Raw genomic sequence first — 15,038 nt, 5'->3', positions numbered from 1 at the left:
CAGAGGCAAGTTTCCCAGCACTTTTACACAAGCATCCACCAACTGCCCTTGGACTCTCCATTCCACCTTGGTTTTTATGTGTGAGAATCTGGGTGGCAGGGCCCGAGTCTGCTTTGCAAAGTGCCCAGGCCCTGCCCATGCACGAGAGTGGCTGCTGTGTTGTGCTGAAGGTGGAGGAGCTGGCAAAGGGGAGGAGTTAGGAGAGTTTGGGTTCACAGGTCACAGCCTGCTGCTGAATGTCATTCCAACAACCTAATGCCCTGTGAGCAGTGACGGCTCAGATGGTGGGTGCTAGGTGCCACCTGCTCCGCGAGCCCTATTTTTACTTACCAAGGAAATCTTTTAATATCCCCATTTTACAGATGCAAAATGGAGTCTTAAAAGGTTAAGTCCTTTGCCCAAAGCCCCATCGCTGGTAAGTATCTGGGCTGGGGTTCCAATAGAAACCATTACAGGACTTCACTAAGCGGAAGAGGTGGGTTCCCCCAAAGCCCCTTTCCTCTTCTCACCATCCTGCTCTACCTCACCTGTGAGTTACACTGCTCTGAAGCCAGAAAGCGGAGCTCCTCTAAAGTGTCATTGTACAAGTATATCTTTCTCTCTCTCTCTCAGATACATTTCTTGCTCTTTTACTCTCCAGAAGCAATTAGGCATGGATCATTGGCAAATGGAAATAATTTTGCACCTTTTCAGAATTCTAGAGAAACATATCCTCGGGAGAGTTGGATTATGTAGCATATTATTTCATTCTTCACTTCTCCCAGTTCCTCACTTTTAGTATCCAAGGCCTCAAATTCAATTTTACACCATATATTTTATTTATTTTATTATTTCCTCCCTTGCTTTGGGCTCTGCAACAATATTATTACTCTCCCTCTACAGCACAATGAATTATAAATCTTCAACTCTGGATTATGCTAAACTCTTCCAAATGCATTTCCTGGATGATTTAGTCCTAGTTTCTTCCCATCTGAACATGGAGCTAGTGATTAACTAGGGCCCACATTTATACTTGTCTTTAAATCCCATCATAAATTCAATCGGTTATTCCACTAATATTTTATTGCCTTGATTTGTGGACTTGCCCAAATGAGACTTCCCCTCATATCCACAGCCTGGCCTGGAGGAAGCCAAAATGTGTGAGGACCTAAAAGATCTAGCCAGAGCTAAAATAATGAAGTAAATCCATAGCCTGAAAATGCATTACACGAAGTGCTTTGAAAATCATTTGACATGAATTTGTTTTATTTTCACCACCAGCGCTATAGGTAACTTGGCTCAGCCAAGCCTGATGTTTTGCTATTCCTTTTGAAAGCATTTCAACACTGATCGAAGAAAGCTTGGAGGGTCGACATAGCAGTCCGGCCACTTCTGCCCATTTCCAAGATTCCTTCCCCAAAATGACGACCAAAATGAGATGGTGCCAAAGGTTGGTTCAAAGGCAATCTCAGATCCCCAAACCCTTCAGTCCCGCAAGCTTTCCCTCCCAGGCTGGGAGCTGTTTGACTGAAGCAGGGGAGTTTGAAACCATTTGAGTGAAGACCCAGTGAGGCTCAGCTTTGCTTTGGGCTGTACAAAGAGATTCCCACCTGTCAGTTCTAATACAGTTTCATTGTCTGCTTTCAGTGAGGAGGGAGACGATACACCTGGGCTAAACATTACTAGCTGGTCTCCTGTGACAGGTGTTTTAAGTAATGCCATGGAGATAAAGCAATTTACGTGGTGCCTGGCACCTAGAAAGCACTCAATAAATGGAAGTGATTCTTCCTCTTCCTTTGTTAGGTCAGATGCTTGTGGAAGAGCAAACTTAGAATTGCTTTAGGAGTCATTTCTAAGTCCTAAAGGGTACAGAGAAATTTCTACAAGCCCCACCCGTCTGCTGCCTCACTCTTGCTCACACCTTCTTGAATTTGGCCCAGAGCACAGGGAGGCAGCTGTAATCCAGGGATATGGTGAGATGCAGCTTCCCAGGGAAAACAAACACCACGGGCCAAGGCAGGAGGCAGCCCTTAACATTTCTGCCTTTAGACCTACAAGCAGATGCCTTCGGACTACCTCAAAGAGATGTCTAACCTTTTGACTTCAGAGGCAACTACATTTATGCTTTTACAAATGGAAGGAGTTTTGCCTCTCTGGTAAAGTTATTTTGGTAAGATCAGGTTTAATCCCTGCCCTGTAATCACTTTGCTTAAGATTTGGACATCCTTGCCCCTTCTACCTGGCACCAGTTCTACACGTGGCAGTTTGTAAACAACCTTCTTGTGCAGGCAGCTGAGCTTGCTGGTGCTAGCTGGGGTGGAGTGTCCAGCCAATGGACTGAAGGACTGAACAATGATTTTATTTTCTGGGACCAACAGCACCAACACCTAGGAAAAAGAGGCTATTTTTACCTAATGACATAACTTGTGGCACACATGTTAAGGCACTCCATTAGTTAAATATAGTTCTTTCTATTTTAAAACTGAAAGAGCTGGCTGTAATTTTGGAAAGGTGGAACCTGGTAGATGCCGGGAAGTACGAGCCTGGAGGGAAGGACTGGCCTCTGCAGCTGACCTCCTCCTCACAGGCAGGGATGCCCACATCCAGAGCTCACGGGATTCCTTTTGGGTGGAGGCGGCCTTGCCTCTGCTCTCTGAGCAGCCCGTCCTTGAGGACCAGGCCATTGATGTAGAGTCTGTGATGTGGTCTGTTTAAGGGTGGGGCTTCTAGCACCCACACATCAGGTGACATCTGGGATACTGCCTTAAAGGGCAGCTAGGAAGTCAGGTAAAATGTGCAGCTTTTTTTTTTTTTTTTTTTTTGAGACAGAGTCTCATTCCATCACCCAGGCTGGAGTGCAGTGGTGTGATCTTGGCTCCCTGCAACCTCCGCCTTCCCGGTTAAAGCGAGTCTCCTGCTTCAGCCCCCTGAGTAGCTGGGAATATAAGCGTCCACTACCACACCTGGCTAATTTTTGTATTTTTTTTTTTTTTTTTAGTAGAGATGAGGTTTCACCACGTTGGCTAGGCTGGTCTTGAACTCCTGACAAGTGATTCACTCGTCTTGGCCTCTCAAAGTGCTGGGATTACAGGGGCGAGCCACCACTCCCGGCTGGCATGCAGCTTTCTCCATTTTGCAATTCCACAGGGAATAGAGTGTCAGATAAAGGTTTAGATGCTCCCTGCCCCCCCAAGAGAGTGGGGAAGTGAATGGCGCCCAGGCAGCCTGGTTCTCGAATTACCTGCGGGGACGATGACTCTCCTCTCGTTGGTGGTCATGTTGGGAGGAGGGGGGCCATTCTTCTCGTCCATATAGCTGTTGTAGTTCATGGGGTTGGACTCGCCTCCGCCCACCAGCTTGCTGCATTTGCTAACGCTGCAGTCCACCGGAGACTCCCTAAAGTGAGAAGAGACAAAGCCCAGAGGCGGTCAGCACTGACAGGGCAGCTCGCCCCAGCCTCTGAATCATGAGCCCAGGGCTCCGATGATGAGCATGGAGCCATTGCCCGGCCACACTTGGTGTCATGATGATGATGACGCCCTCTTTCTATCCTCCATGCTGCCACCAGAGTTTTCTTCAAATCCCAGCCCAATCCTATAATTACAGTACGTAAAAACTGCTGGCAGCGCCTCAGTGCCCTCAGACCAAGGTCTGAGCTTCTTTGTGTGGCATCGCAGCCCTCCCTGTCTGACTGCAGCTTACATTTTTAGCCTCACTGCCAGGCAACCTAGTCCATGCTCCCAGACACGCCTTCCCCACAGTCCCCCAGCACTTGGTGCCCGCCTTGGTTATAAGGACTTGTCACACTGTCTGATTCTCAGCTTGGCCTGCGCCCCCTGACTGCTGAGTTCTTGAGAGGATGGTCATCACTTTCTTTGTTTAACCCTAGTATTCTTACAGGAGGTGAGCAGCAAATGCTTTCTCAATGAGTTATTTCCATTGCCCATATATAAGTTTAATGCATTTCTTATGCACTGTTGTATTCGAATTTCCCAATCAGCCCCCAGGATAGGCACAGCAAGGGTTACTACCTCCTTTTCATGGTTAATGAAATCGAGATAGGGGCTGCCTGGCTCAGTCACACAGCTAGTCAAGGTGGAAACAGGACTCAGGTCTTCTGTGTTAAGCTTCACTATCAAGCACACATACAAAAGAGCTGGTTGCTACTTGGAGAAGGAAAGGAGTCCAGGAACTTCCACCTGATGGAGAGGTGGTGGCCCTGTGGCATTTTGCATCCCTGGCCCCAAGCTCACTGTGGAAGCAGTATGGACATTCACAAGAGAGAAAGCAGATCATCCAACTTAGCCTAGAACTACAGAACTTGATTAGCACCTGGTATTTTGCAGCACTGGTGATGGGCAGCTGTCTGGAGGGGTGAAGTCCCACCCATGGCCACCTGGCGCCCTGAAGCAGGCTGGCAAACACACTCTGCATGCCCTCCAGCCCAGCATCACGCACCTCCAGCATACTTGGGGGAGGTGCCACCCTGTCACACCCAGTGCCCGCTGCTCAGCCACTCCAGCAGCAGCAGGACCAAAGGAGATGATGGGAAGGCCAAGGAGAAGCTGTAGCCGCCATTATACTGAGCAGGAAGCATCGGTTCTGGCAGCCTGGGAGACAGCCAGTTCTCTCAAGAGCTCCAAACCAGGCCTTCAGACCAAGGAGTTCAGATAAGGTTCAGATTACAGCCTTCCAACTCTAGGCCGCATAACCTCTCCGGACGTTCCAAAGGCCTGGCCACTGTCCTCCATCCCCTGCCAGAGGCAGGAATGGACCACAGCGAGGCCTTGAGGAGCAGGGCCGTACCAGATAGGGACCCACCCATCCCACAAGCAGGGACGGCAGTCACTAACCCAGGAGAAGGGAGATCAGCCCAGGGCTTCCTGAGACCCAGGCAGGGCGGGGAGGCCTGAGCACATTCAATAAAGAAAATTAAATGAATTTGTTTCTTAATCTGAAAGGAAAAAAATATTGAAGATCACTTATCATAGCTGGGAGATAAATGCTCCACTGAGATATTAGAAGTCAGACGGTAATTTTTTCCTGATGTCTTACAGAGGGAAACATGGGCTGAAAATGAAAATAAGATGTATAACTCACACATGTTAGAATTTAAGGTTTTACTATTCGCCTACTGTTTTTCCAGGCAGAGAACCAAAAACCAGCCGTCAGAGTCCCAGATTGCTGAAGGTTTAACGTCCCCATGGCAGGGGAGGGGAGGCAGTAGCACATCAGGGCTTTTCACTAGTGTTTGGCCCTTTGGCTTCTGCTGCGGAAGGACCTGGCCTGAGATGAAGCAGTCCCAGTCAGACCCTGGTGCCTGCGTCTGAGCTGAGCTCTGGCCCGAGTGCACTGGGTCCCCTCACCCGCCCTGGGGCTAACTGCAGGCACACACTCACACACATGCATGCACATGTGCACACACACTCCAACACAGAACACATGTGCACAATACTTCACCCACATGCATGCACATACTTCAACAGAGAACACATGTGCACACACATGCTTACTCCCATGCATGGACACACTTCAACACACATGCACAGACATGCACTGTACACATTCCAACATGGAACACGCATACTTCACCCACATGGAAGCACACATTTCAACACAGAGAACATGCACACACATGCACGTACACTTCATCTGCACACACATTCAATACATGCACACACATGCAAACACAGTGCACACACATGCATACACATTACACACACACGCGCATACACACACACTCACGCACATGGTCTGGCAGCCTTTCCCTGCATCCTTGTCAGTTGTGAAACAGTCCAAGTGCTGCAGAAGTTTGAAGGATTAAGTTGGCCTGCAACCAAGTGAGCAAGGTTTTCATTGGCAGGCGGCCTCTGTGGGAGAGGTGGGCTCCACACTGCACGCTCTTCCCTTGGAGGACCCCCAGAGCAAGAGGGCATAGGGTATGGGCAGGGGTCTCTCAGAAAGGAGAACTACAGCAGGGGGCAGGATGGTGGGACAGGAGGGCACACTCCCCGGGCTCCTCCCCTTTGTGGACGGTGGGGATACGATATTTGGAAAAATTCTTTTCCACATCAGCCGGGCCCCTGGGGATTTCTGAGTTAAAAACTGACCTCTTGCTGTGCAGAGAAGTCAGCACCTCAGGACTCACTGAAATGGAGTGAGCCTTTATGGTTATGGCCATGTACGGTAGGCACAGGTGGCAGGGCTGGTCCCAGGTGCCAGGGTTGGAGGAAAATAAATGTGAAAAGCTGATAGAAACATTTCCCCAAACCTGCCTAACACATGACCTTGTAAGGAGAGGAGCCACGGGCACCTAGACGAAGGGAAAGTGGACGCAGAGGAGGAGGGGGCTCTCTTGCTGGGGTGGCCGCGGCCACTCATTCCCTGGGCAGAACCTCCTCATTCACTGACCCATAGAAGTTCTCCCAGTTCCGCTTCCCTCCTCCTCTCTCCCTCCCCCGGCCCTGTGCACACACCTGCTCTCCAGCTGGACAGGTGATCGGTTTGGCCGCTCACCCGCCAGGGTGTTTCTCCACTGGAAAATGGCCCTGTCCTCGGTCCCAGGCTTCTGCACTAGGACCTGCAGGCGGGTGTCCTTAGGGAGAAGGGCTGGCACCATCCTGGTTCCCCACACTTGCCCAGCTGGCCCTCCTCCCACTGCTCAGGGAGAGAAAGAAGGAAAGCCATACCTCGCCTGCTCGCCTGCCAGTCCTCCCTCCATTCTTGCAGCTCCCAAGCACCGTGCCTCCTCCAGCCAGCGCAAGCCCTGCGTGCGGCCATGGGGCTCCACGGCTGCCGCTCAGGGTGGGTACAGGTGAAGCCCAGCATAAAAGGCTGCTCTTTAATAAGGCAGCTGGCGCCTGTGAAGAGGGCTTGATGAAAACAAGAGGGAGGGGGAGTGCGGGACGAGGTTTTGCCATTCAGCTTGCCTGCACTGCTGCTAATTTGTATTAAGACCTGCACTTACAGCTAGCATGGGGCTGGGGCCCACTGGCAGCTGATAGCACTGGGACAGGTGACAAGAGAGCCTGGGGCTGCCACAATAGAGCAGGGAGGTGGCGGTGGCCCCAAGGGTGTAATAACTCAGCACATCTCCATCTCAGGGCAACAGAGGCCACAGCAAAGCTGCCGAGGGTAGGGTAGCCCTTGTCCTTCATTTCCACCATTGGACATAGCTCTTTACTCCTCGAGTTCTGTTTGTGTGTGTTCTGTGAACATTGCTACTGGTTTCCAAAAAAGCTTTGCAATCTGTTAGGCAATTTAAAACAAGGTGTAAGACCTTGGGTGTTTGGATGAAGGGAGATTTCAAAGACTTCTCCTGAAGATTACCTCTTTAGGCTGTACAAAGATCTTCTCTACCTTCCTAGTCAACTCAGAGCAACTGAACTTGGGTATATCATCAGACCCGCACATCTGAGCCCAGGCTCACTGTCAAAGGATACCTGATGTTCACATGGCCAAAGTGAGGCCTCGAGGGCTGCCTAAGTCACATGGCTGCATTAGGACCCGCGGCGTGTAACTCCTGCGTAGTATGCACCCTGTGCAAAAATTAAACAATCTGTATTGCCTTTAGGAAGTCTGTAGGACATAGATGTGACTTTTTTGTTTTTGAAAAGGAGATGCAATAACTTAAAAGAAAATTCCAAGAAAAGAAAAAGCATCACTCATGATAAAGCCACCGCCCTAATCCACTAGCTGTTTTCATCCCCATACACAGTAGATGCTGCTAACTTTTCCAGGATCCTGTGTATGCCTCCCCACCCAGGTTACGTGTGACATGTCTCATACTGCAAGGTTGAGAACACAAGAGTTTAGAAAGGGGCCTCGCAGCCAGAGAGGCACAAGTTCCAGGGAACAGGAGCTGATCCTTCTCTGCGTGGAATGTGAGTCTCTAGTGTCCAGGGCATCCAGACCCTGGGGGCCAGGCCAGGGAATTTCAAGGAAGGTTAGCTCTGAACTCCAGTCCTGAATGCCAGGGTCACAAGGCAAGTCTTGCATTTCCCTCTATAAACTGATATTCTTTTCTTCATGGGATGTTTTCCCCTATCCCTGTGGTTGAGACAGGATGCAGCTGAGAGTTATTTGCAGACCACAGTTTGGATCAAGTTGCTGAAGTCTACATGCGACACAGAACCTGTGGGCCATGCTGTTTCAAGGCAACCCAGCCTAACAGAGTCAACCACAACAGGAAGATATGAAGAAAGAGAGCACAAAACTCCCTCAACATGGGCAAGCCACTCTGTCTCTGAGATCCTCAGACCTCAGTCTCTGCACTTGACCCTTTGCCCCTGGGCCAGAGGGTTTGCTACTGGGGTGAAAAGCAAGTGGGCATGGTAGCTTCAGGTGCACCGCACACCTCCTTCCCACCAGAGACACAAATGCCAATGGGTCTCCAGTGAGCATGAAGACATAACTCAGAAGCCCATGCTGTCAAGGAATGCAGAAAAAAATGCACTGTGAATCACAGAACAGTCCAGACCACCATGGCCCAGCACTGTCCAATAGAAGTAGAATGGGAACCACATGTGCAAACTATATAATTTTTTTTTTTTTGAGATGGTGTTTCATTCTTTTTGCCCAGATCGGAGTCCAGTGGCGTGATCTCGGCTCACAGCAACCTCCATCTCCCAGATTCAAGCAATTCTCCTGCCTCAGCCTCCTGAGTAGGTGGGATTACAGGCATGCGCCACCATGCCAGGCTAATTTTGTATTTTCAGTAGAGACAGGGTTTCACCATGTTGGCCAGGCTGGTCTCGAACTCCCGACCTCAGGTGATCCTCCCGCCTCAGCCTCCCAAAGTGCTGGGATTACAGGCGTGAGCCACCACACCCGGCCGAGCTACATAATTTTAAATTTACTAGTAGCCAGATTTTTAAAAGAAAACAAAACGATGAAATTAATTTTAATAATATATTAAAGTATATTAATATGTTAACTCAATATAGCCAAAAGATGATCGTTTCAGCATAATAAATAATCAGTGAGATATTTTACACTTTTTCCATAGTAAGTCTTCTAAATCCAGTATGTGGTTTATATTTAGAGCACATTTCAATTTTCAACTAACCGTATTTCAAGTGCTCAGTAGCAACCTGTGGCTAGTGGCTGCTGCATTGAACAGCACAGGTCTAGCCCATGAGCCAAGCAATCTCAAATTTTATACCCTGCCTTGGTTTTCTCCTCCGAAGTTCGGAATCATTATAACATCCTCTCCTATCTTTTTGTGTTATGGCGAATTAGACCACTGCAAACAATCAAATCATGTGCAAGTAACGAACTGTCATTATCAATAATACTCAGAGGATAGGAGAAGCACAGTGTTCAGGATGAGAGATTTAAAGAGCCTGGCATTTATTTCATTCTGTCATTGCTTTTGGCATAATTAAATGATAGGGTCTGACATGGTTCCACTGTAAGCAATGACATTTTTCTAAAACTCCTTGCTTCCTGCTAGCCACTAGTCCAGCTTACATGTGAGCCCTTAGGGAATATTCGTGGGATGCTGGCGATAGCTGTGCCTAAGCTGCTTGGCTCTGAGAGTCCACAGGATTGTCTCTGCTTGCCCAGGGTGGGTGAGAAGATATCAGTCTTTCTGAACCTACTTTGTTACCCGCTGATGGTATGGGTCGAGACAAGCAACTCAAAAGCAGAGGTTGCTGCTCTGTGTAGCCAAAGCCAGGTAAATATCCCGTCTGTTCACTGGAATATTCACACAGGCCCTCTCCAGCTGGCTTTTGGTGTGACTGGAGCCAGGTATGAGCTGGCAAGTGGGTTCCGAAAATCAATTTCCTTGGGGGACCGTCTTTGCACAGGATCAGTATCCTGAAGTGCTTGAGGATTCTCTGAGAGCAGGGGAGGGAGTGGTGAGCAGCATACTTCCTTCCCACCAGAGACACAAATACCCATGGGTCTCCATTGAGCATGAAGATGGAACTCAGAAGCCCATGCATCAGCTCAGGCTCAGCATTGAAGGGGCTGAGTCAGCAGACCTGGATCTGCGTCCTAACCTTAAACAAGCACCTTCTCTTTTGAGTCTGCTCAGCCATGTGTTCATTCAGTTATTTATTTGACGACAATTTATTGAGCACCTACCGTTTCAGGCCCTGCCCACGTGTCAGTGAGGGAGGTGATAAGAACTTGGACAGACACTCTAAGCAGGGTAAAGAGTGAGGAGGCGCTGGTTTCGATCAGGTGGCCAGGGGAGGCCTCTGAAAAGGTGAGGTTCAGGTAGAGAAACCCAAAACTCGTGAGGGAGAGAGTCATATGACCAGATGGAGTAGGAATGTTCCAGAATGAAGGAGCTCAGGGGAAGAGATTCTGAGGCAGCAGGGTGCCTGGGGGTCTAGGAGCAGCAGCTAGAGTCATATGAGGCTGGCGCGGAGGGAAGAAGTGGGAGGGAGGGGGCAGTAGAGCGGATGTCGGAGGGATGGTGGGGCCACGCTAAGGGCTTTGCATTTTGTCATAAGCCATTGAAGAGTTTTGAGCAAGAGGGTTACAAACGAGGAAAGCATGGCTCTGGCTGCTTGCTGTCCGGAGAATAGACTTCAGGAAGGCAGGAGGAAGTGGGGAGAGCAGGATGCCCCTGCAGAAGCCTAGGAGAGGTGCTGCTGGCTTGCACCAGGCAGGGGCAGTGGAGGTAAGGAGTAGGCAGATTCAGGTTACAACAGGCCAGAGAATCTCCAACAAAGCTGGGTGCGGTGGCTCACGCCTGTAATCCCAGCACTTTGGGAGGCCGAGGCAGGCGGATCATGAGGTCAGGAGTTGAAGACCAGCCGGGCCAACATAGTAAAACCCCGTCTCTACTAAAAATACAAAAACTTGCCAGGTGTGGTGCCATGTGCTTGTAATCCCAGATACTCAAGAGGCTGAGGCAAGAGAATTGCTTGAACCTGGGAGGCAGAGGTTGTAGTGAGCCAAGACTGTACCATTGCACTCCAGCCTGGGCAACAGAGTGAGACTCCATCTCAAAAAAAAAAAAAAAAAAAGGAATCTCCACCAGTGGGATCTGGATCTTCAACAAGCATTGGGAGCTCCTTGGGGAAGGGCCCCATTTAGGAGGCATCGTAGAATAGGCCTCCCCACCAGGTGGGCATTGGCAGGAATGAGGTGGTGGTGCAAAAGCATGACACACAAGCAGAGGGAGCAGAAAGGTGCCTAACAGATGGCACGTGGGGCTGGAACCAAACGCCTGGGTTCGGGCTCCAACTTTGCCTCCTTTAAATCCTTAGACAAAGCACTGTCCCCTGAAAGCCCCGCTTGCCTTCCTGTATAACAGTGAAGTTACAGTAACTACTTCTTAGTATAGTGGTGAGGAACAAGTGGTAAGATAATATGGGAAAACGTTCAACACACCATGTCCTTCGACTGTTAGGAGCTCCGGCACCATCAGAATTACCTCTGGAGAGAGATTCATCTGAGGGGCTGCAGGCTCAGAACCTCTGAGCCTTCCTGAAATCCTGGGATCTGGAAAGGTGGCTGAGATCCCAGTCACTGGTTTTGGTTAGTGGGGTTGAAATGTGGTAGGCCTGGGAGTTCCCACAGGCAGGTCTGAGGCCATGAGCTGCTCTGGAGGAGTTCTCCCTCCCAACCATGCTCATTCCCTTCTCTCTCTTCAATCTAGACTAGTTTCCTCAGTGACCTCATCCACTTGCACAGTTCAGACTCCTTAGAGATGATGCCCAAACGTAAATTCCAGGCCTGAAATATTATCTGAGCTTCAGTTCCCAAAGCCTAGTAGACATTTTTATCTGGATGTTCTACCCATTGCTCACAAGGAATCTCAAAGAGAACATTGACATCCCATCCTAAAGCATTTCCTGTGCCACCTTTCTGCGGCTGCTCACAGCACCAGCCTTTAAAATGTGCAGGCTTTAGTCGCCTTTGATTCTTTCCTGTCATGTACCCCCTTCATTCACACTTTACTCACCTAAGCCCTGTTAATCATCTCTTTGCTATTGCCCTTATGTATCTGTCCTTTTCACTTTCCATAATCACTATCATCACTTAGTTCAGAACTTCATTATTTCCTATCTGGGATATTTTACTAACTTCTTCACTTGTCTTTCTGACTCTCCCATCCTACCGTCTGTGCGCAAGGACTGTCAGCTCACTAGTCTTAAGTCATTGCTCTGATGAGGTTAAATGTCACGTCTGTGCTCAAAGTCAGCCTCTGGGTTAAATGTCACATCGGTGCTCAAAGTCAGCCTCTGGCTGTGGAATAAATGGCACATGTTTTCAGCCTGCCATTCAGGGCCCTCTGTTGCTTTTTATTTTCATCTCTTTGTGTCTTTGGCCCAGTAGATTATCTGATATTTTGTGAATAAGACTGATGTTCTCTGTCTTTCAAGTCTTTGCTCATAACAATCACTGTCACTATAGAGCACTTTCCTAACGCGTCTCAGGCACCATCCCAGGTCCTTTCCCTGAGGCATCAGAGTAACGCTAGAGTAAGGACCATAAGGAAGTAAATATCCCAGTCCTGTTTGAGAAGGGAGAAAGCTGGTGCTCTGAGGGGTTTCGATGACTTGCCCAAGGGGCAGAGGCAGGACGCAAAACTGAGGCCGCCTGTCCACTGTCCTCTTCCACGACCCTGTGATTTTCTCTCCCTGGACCCTCCTGTCTCCATTTCTACAAGCAAAGCCCAAACTGACCCAGTATTGTACCCACTTCATGCACACCTTCCAGGCGCCTGCCCCCTCCCAGACACAGTGAGCCCCCACAGGAAGGTAGACACCTTCCTCATCCCTTCTCCACTCTTACTAAAGAATGGTTTGGTCACCTTTGCTCTGCTGAGACCTGCCCAGAGGGGTTAAGTATCTTCAACAGGACAGGGAAGAGTAGCTTATTGCTAAGCTGTCCCCAAGAGGACTGGACCTGGGCCTGGGATTAACAAGAAATAAGTGTTCCATGAGTGTCTGCATAGGCGCTTGGGGCCTGACTCCTACCTGGCCTCTGAGGGCTTCATGGGCCCCAGAGAGCCAGGGGGGCTTCCTAGCCCTACTCCACCCCATCATCAGTCTGTGGCCCTCTCTGCCTTAGCTCTCTAGGGACTGACACAGGCTTCCTGGCCCAGCTCTAGAGCCCCATCTGCTGCAAAAACCTTAAGTGCCAGAAGCCACCTGCTGTAGATCTGGCGACTTTGTGCCTTCCCCCAATCCTGCACAGGCCTGGTGAGCTTACCTGGATCCATTCATGTGGTCATACTCCCGCTTGACGTTGACCCTCACTGGCTGATTGATCCACTCCTGCTGTGGTGGGAGGGGGTTGATCTTGTGGGGCTGCCCGTAGTCAGGACTCCCCGAGGCAGTCATGTCGGCCTTGGGGAGATGGGCTGCCGCTCCGTACGCTGAGTCAAAGAGGGACTGGTCGTCGCTCACCACCGACAGAGCCTCCTGCAGGGCCAGAGAAGAGACAGAAAGCCCAGTGTCACTCTTCACCCAAGCAAGTGACACTCTTGCTTTGAGCTGGCAAGGTGGCCCAGGGCTGCCCCAGGACAGCTTGTCTGGAAGTTCCTGTTTGACTCACACTCCAGGGGGCAGGTTTGCCCTTATGCAAACCAGATGGGTGTTTGCAGGTTACCTGGGTGAGGAGGGACTTTGGGCAGTGGAGTGGGGATGGAGGAATCATGAAAGTGGGTTTGTTTATTGGTTCTGTAGTCTGGGACCCCCAAAAAGGAGGGTGGGGATAGGGAGGCCAAGAATAGTGGTGACTTGGCATGGAATATAGTATTGTGGTGGTGTGTGAATGCTAGATTTTTCCAGGCATAAGCAGAAATGCCTCTTACGAGCTGAGTGGAGTCATCAGCAATGAAGGGGAGATGAGATCCAGCATTTATTTTCCAGGCAAGGCCAGTGAGATCCACCCAGAGAGGCTAGGTGTGCTGCTCAAGGTCACACAAGGGAAGGGTGGGGCCCATGGCTGTGGCCAGGCCAATTTCAGTTTCCTTATTTGTAACAGGGATAAAAATAGTTTTAGCACAGAGTCGATAGGTGGATTAAATGAGAAGATCTGGTATGGGGGTGTAGCTTGTAAGAAATGCTCAGTGGTTTGCTGAGGGCCCTCTAGGAGGTGCTGGTGCATCCTGTAGATCTCAATGTTGATGACTCAGCCAGCCAAAGGACGAAAGAGGAACCTCAGACACGTGAAGTGCCAGTCAGGGCAAGACCCTCCAAAAGAGGTTGTTGGGTCCTCCCACTCATATTATCCCATCACTGACTTGGGTGTGACTTTGGGAGATCATGGATTAAGAAAAGAAGCCTTGGCCAGGCATGGTGGCTCATGCCTGTAATCCCAGCATTTTGGGAGGCTGAGGTGGGAGAATCTATTGAGTCCAGGAGTTCTAAACTAGCCTGGGCAATGTGGCAAAACTCTGTTTCTACAAAAACAGAAAGAAAGAAAGAAAAGAAAGAAAGAAAGAAAGAAAAAATTAGCTAGATATGGTGGCATGTGCCCAGCTACTTGGGAGGCTGAGGTGGGAGGATCACTTGAGCCCCGGAAGTAGAGGCTGCAGTGAGCCGTGATCGTGCCATTGCATTCAGCCTGGGCGACAGTCTCAAAACAACAACAACAACGACAACTAAAAAACTTTGCACATTCCGGAGATCTGCTACCAATCAAAACATGAGGGTAAGAGTCTCCCATTATTCCATGTCTCATCGAATCACAGGCATCCAAGGTCAGGGACCAGGGCATAGTGTTCACTACAGTCATATAATTACACCAAAGTAAGTCTTCAGAGAAGATGGTAGTTATCTATAATTGATCTATAATCTATATAATCAATAATTATATAATCTATAATTGTGATAATAGTTGTGATAATACATGCAAAGTATTAGAAGTCTCTGGCACATAGTGAGTCACACTCAGAACATGTTAGGTATCATAATTATTAGCATTCAAACAAAGATTCTCTTAGGCCACCTGTTAGGGGCTGCCTTGTGTCCTCACAAAATTCATATGCTGAAGCCCTTACCCGCAGTACTCAGAATGTGATTGTATTTGGAGATAGGACCTTTAAGGAGGTAAGGTGAAATGAGGCTGATAGGGTGGGTTCTAAT

At 49.3% G+C, this 15,038-nt stretch overlaps 1 protein-coding gene across 1 annotated transcript in view; it reads right to left on the bottom strand.

The window, feature by feature from the left end:
* FLI1 (Fli-1 proto-oncogene, ETS transcription factor) overlaps positions 1–15,038 on the bottom strand; it is a 118,450-nt gene that overhangs the window by 40,877 nt on the left and 62,535 nt on the right. Inside the window, exons 2-3 of the mRNA XM_003819883.5 lie at positions 13,159–13,370; positions 3,221–3,375 (exon numbers count right to left, since the gene is read on the bottom strand). Of these exons, the coding sequence (XP_003819931.1) occupies positions 3,221–3,375; positions 13,159–13,370 (367 nt within the window). The remainder of the gene's footprint in view (positions 1–3,220; positions 3,376–13,158; positions 13,371–15,038) is intronic.

This window comes from Pan paniscus, chromosome 9 (genome assembly GCF_029289425.2).
Source record: "Pan paniscus chromosome 9, NHGRI_mPanPan1-v2.0_pri, whole genome shotgun sequence".
NCBI classification, from domain to species: domain Eukaryota; kingdom Metazoa; phylum Chordata; class Mammalia; order Primates; family Hominidae; genus Pan; species Pan paniscus.
Note: the sequence above shows the minus strand (reverse complement) of the source record. Positions and strands in the feature narration are given on the sequence as shown.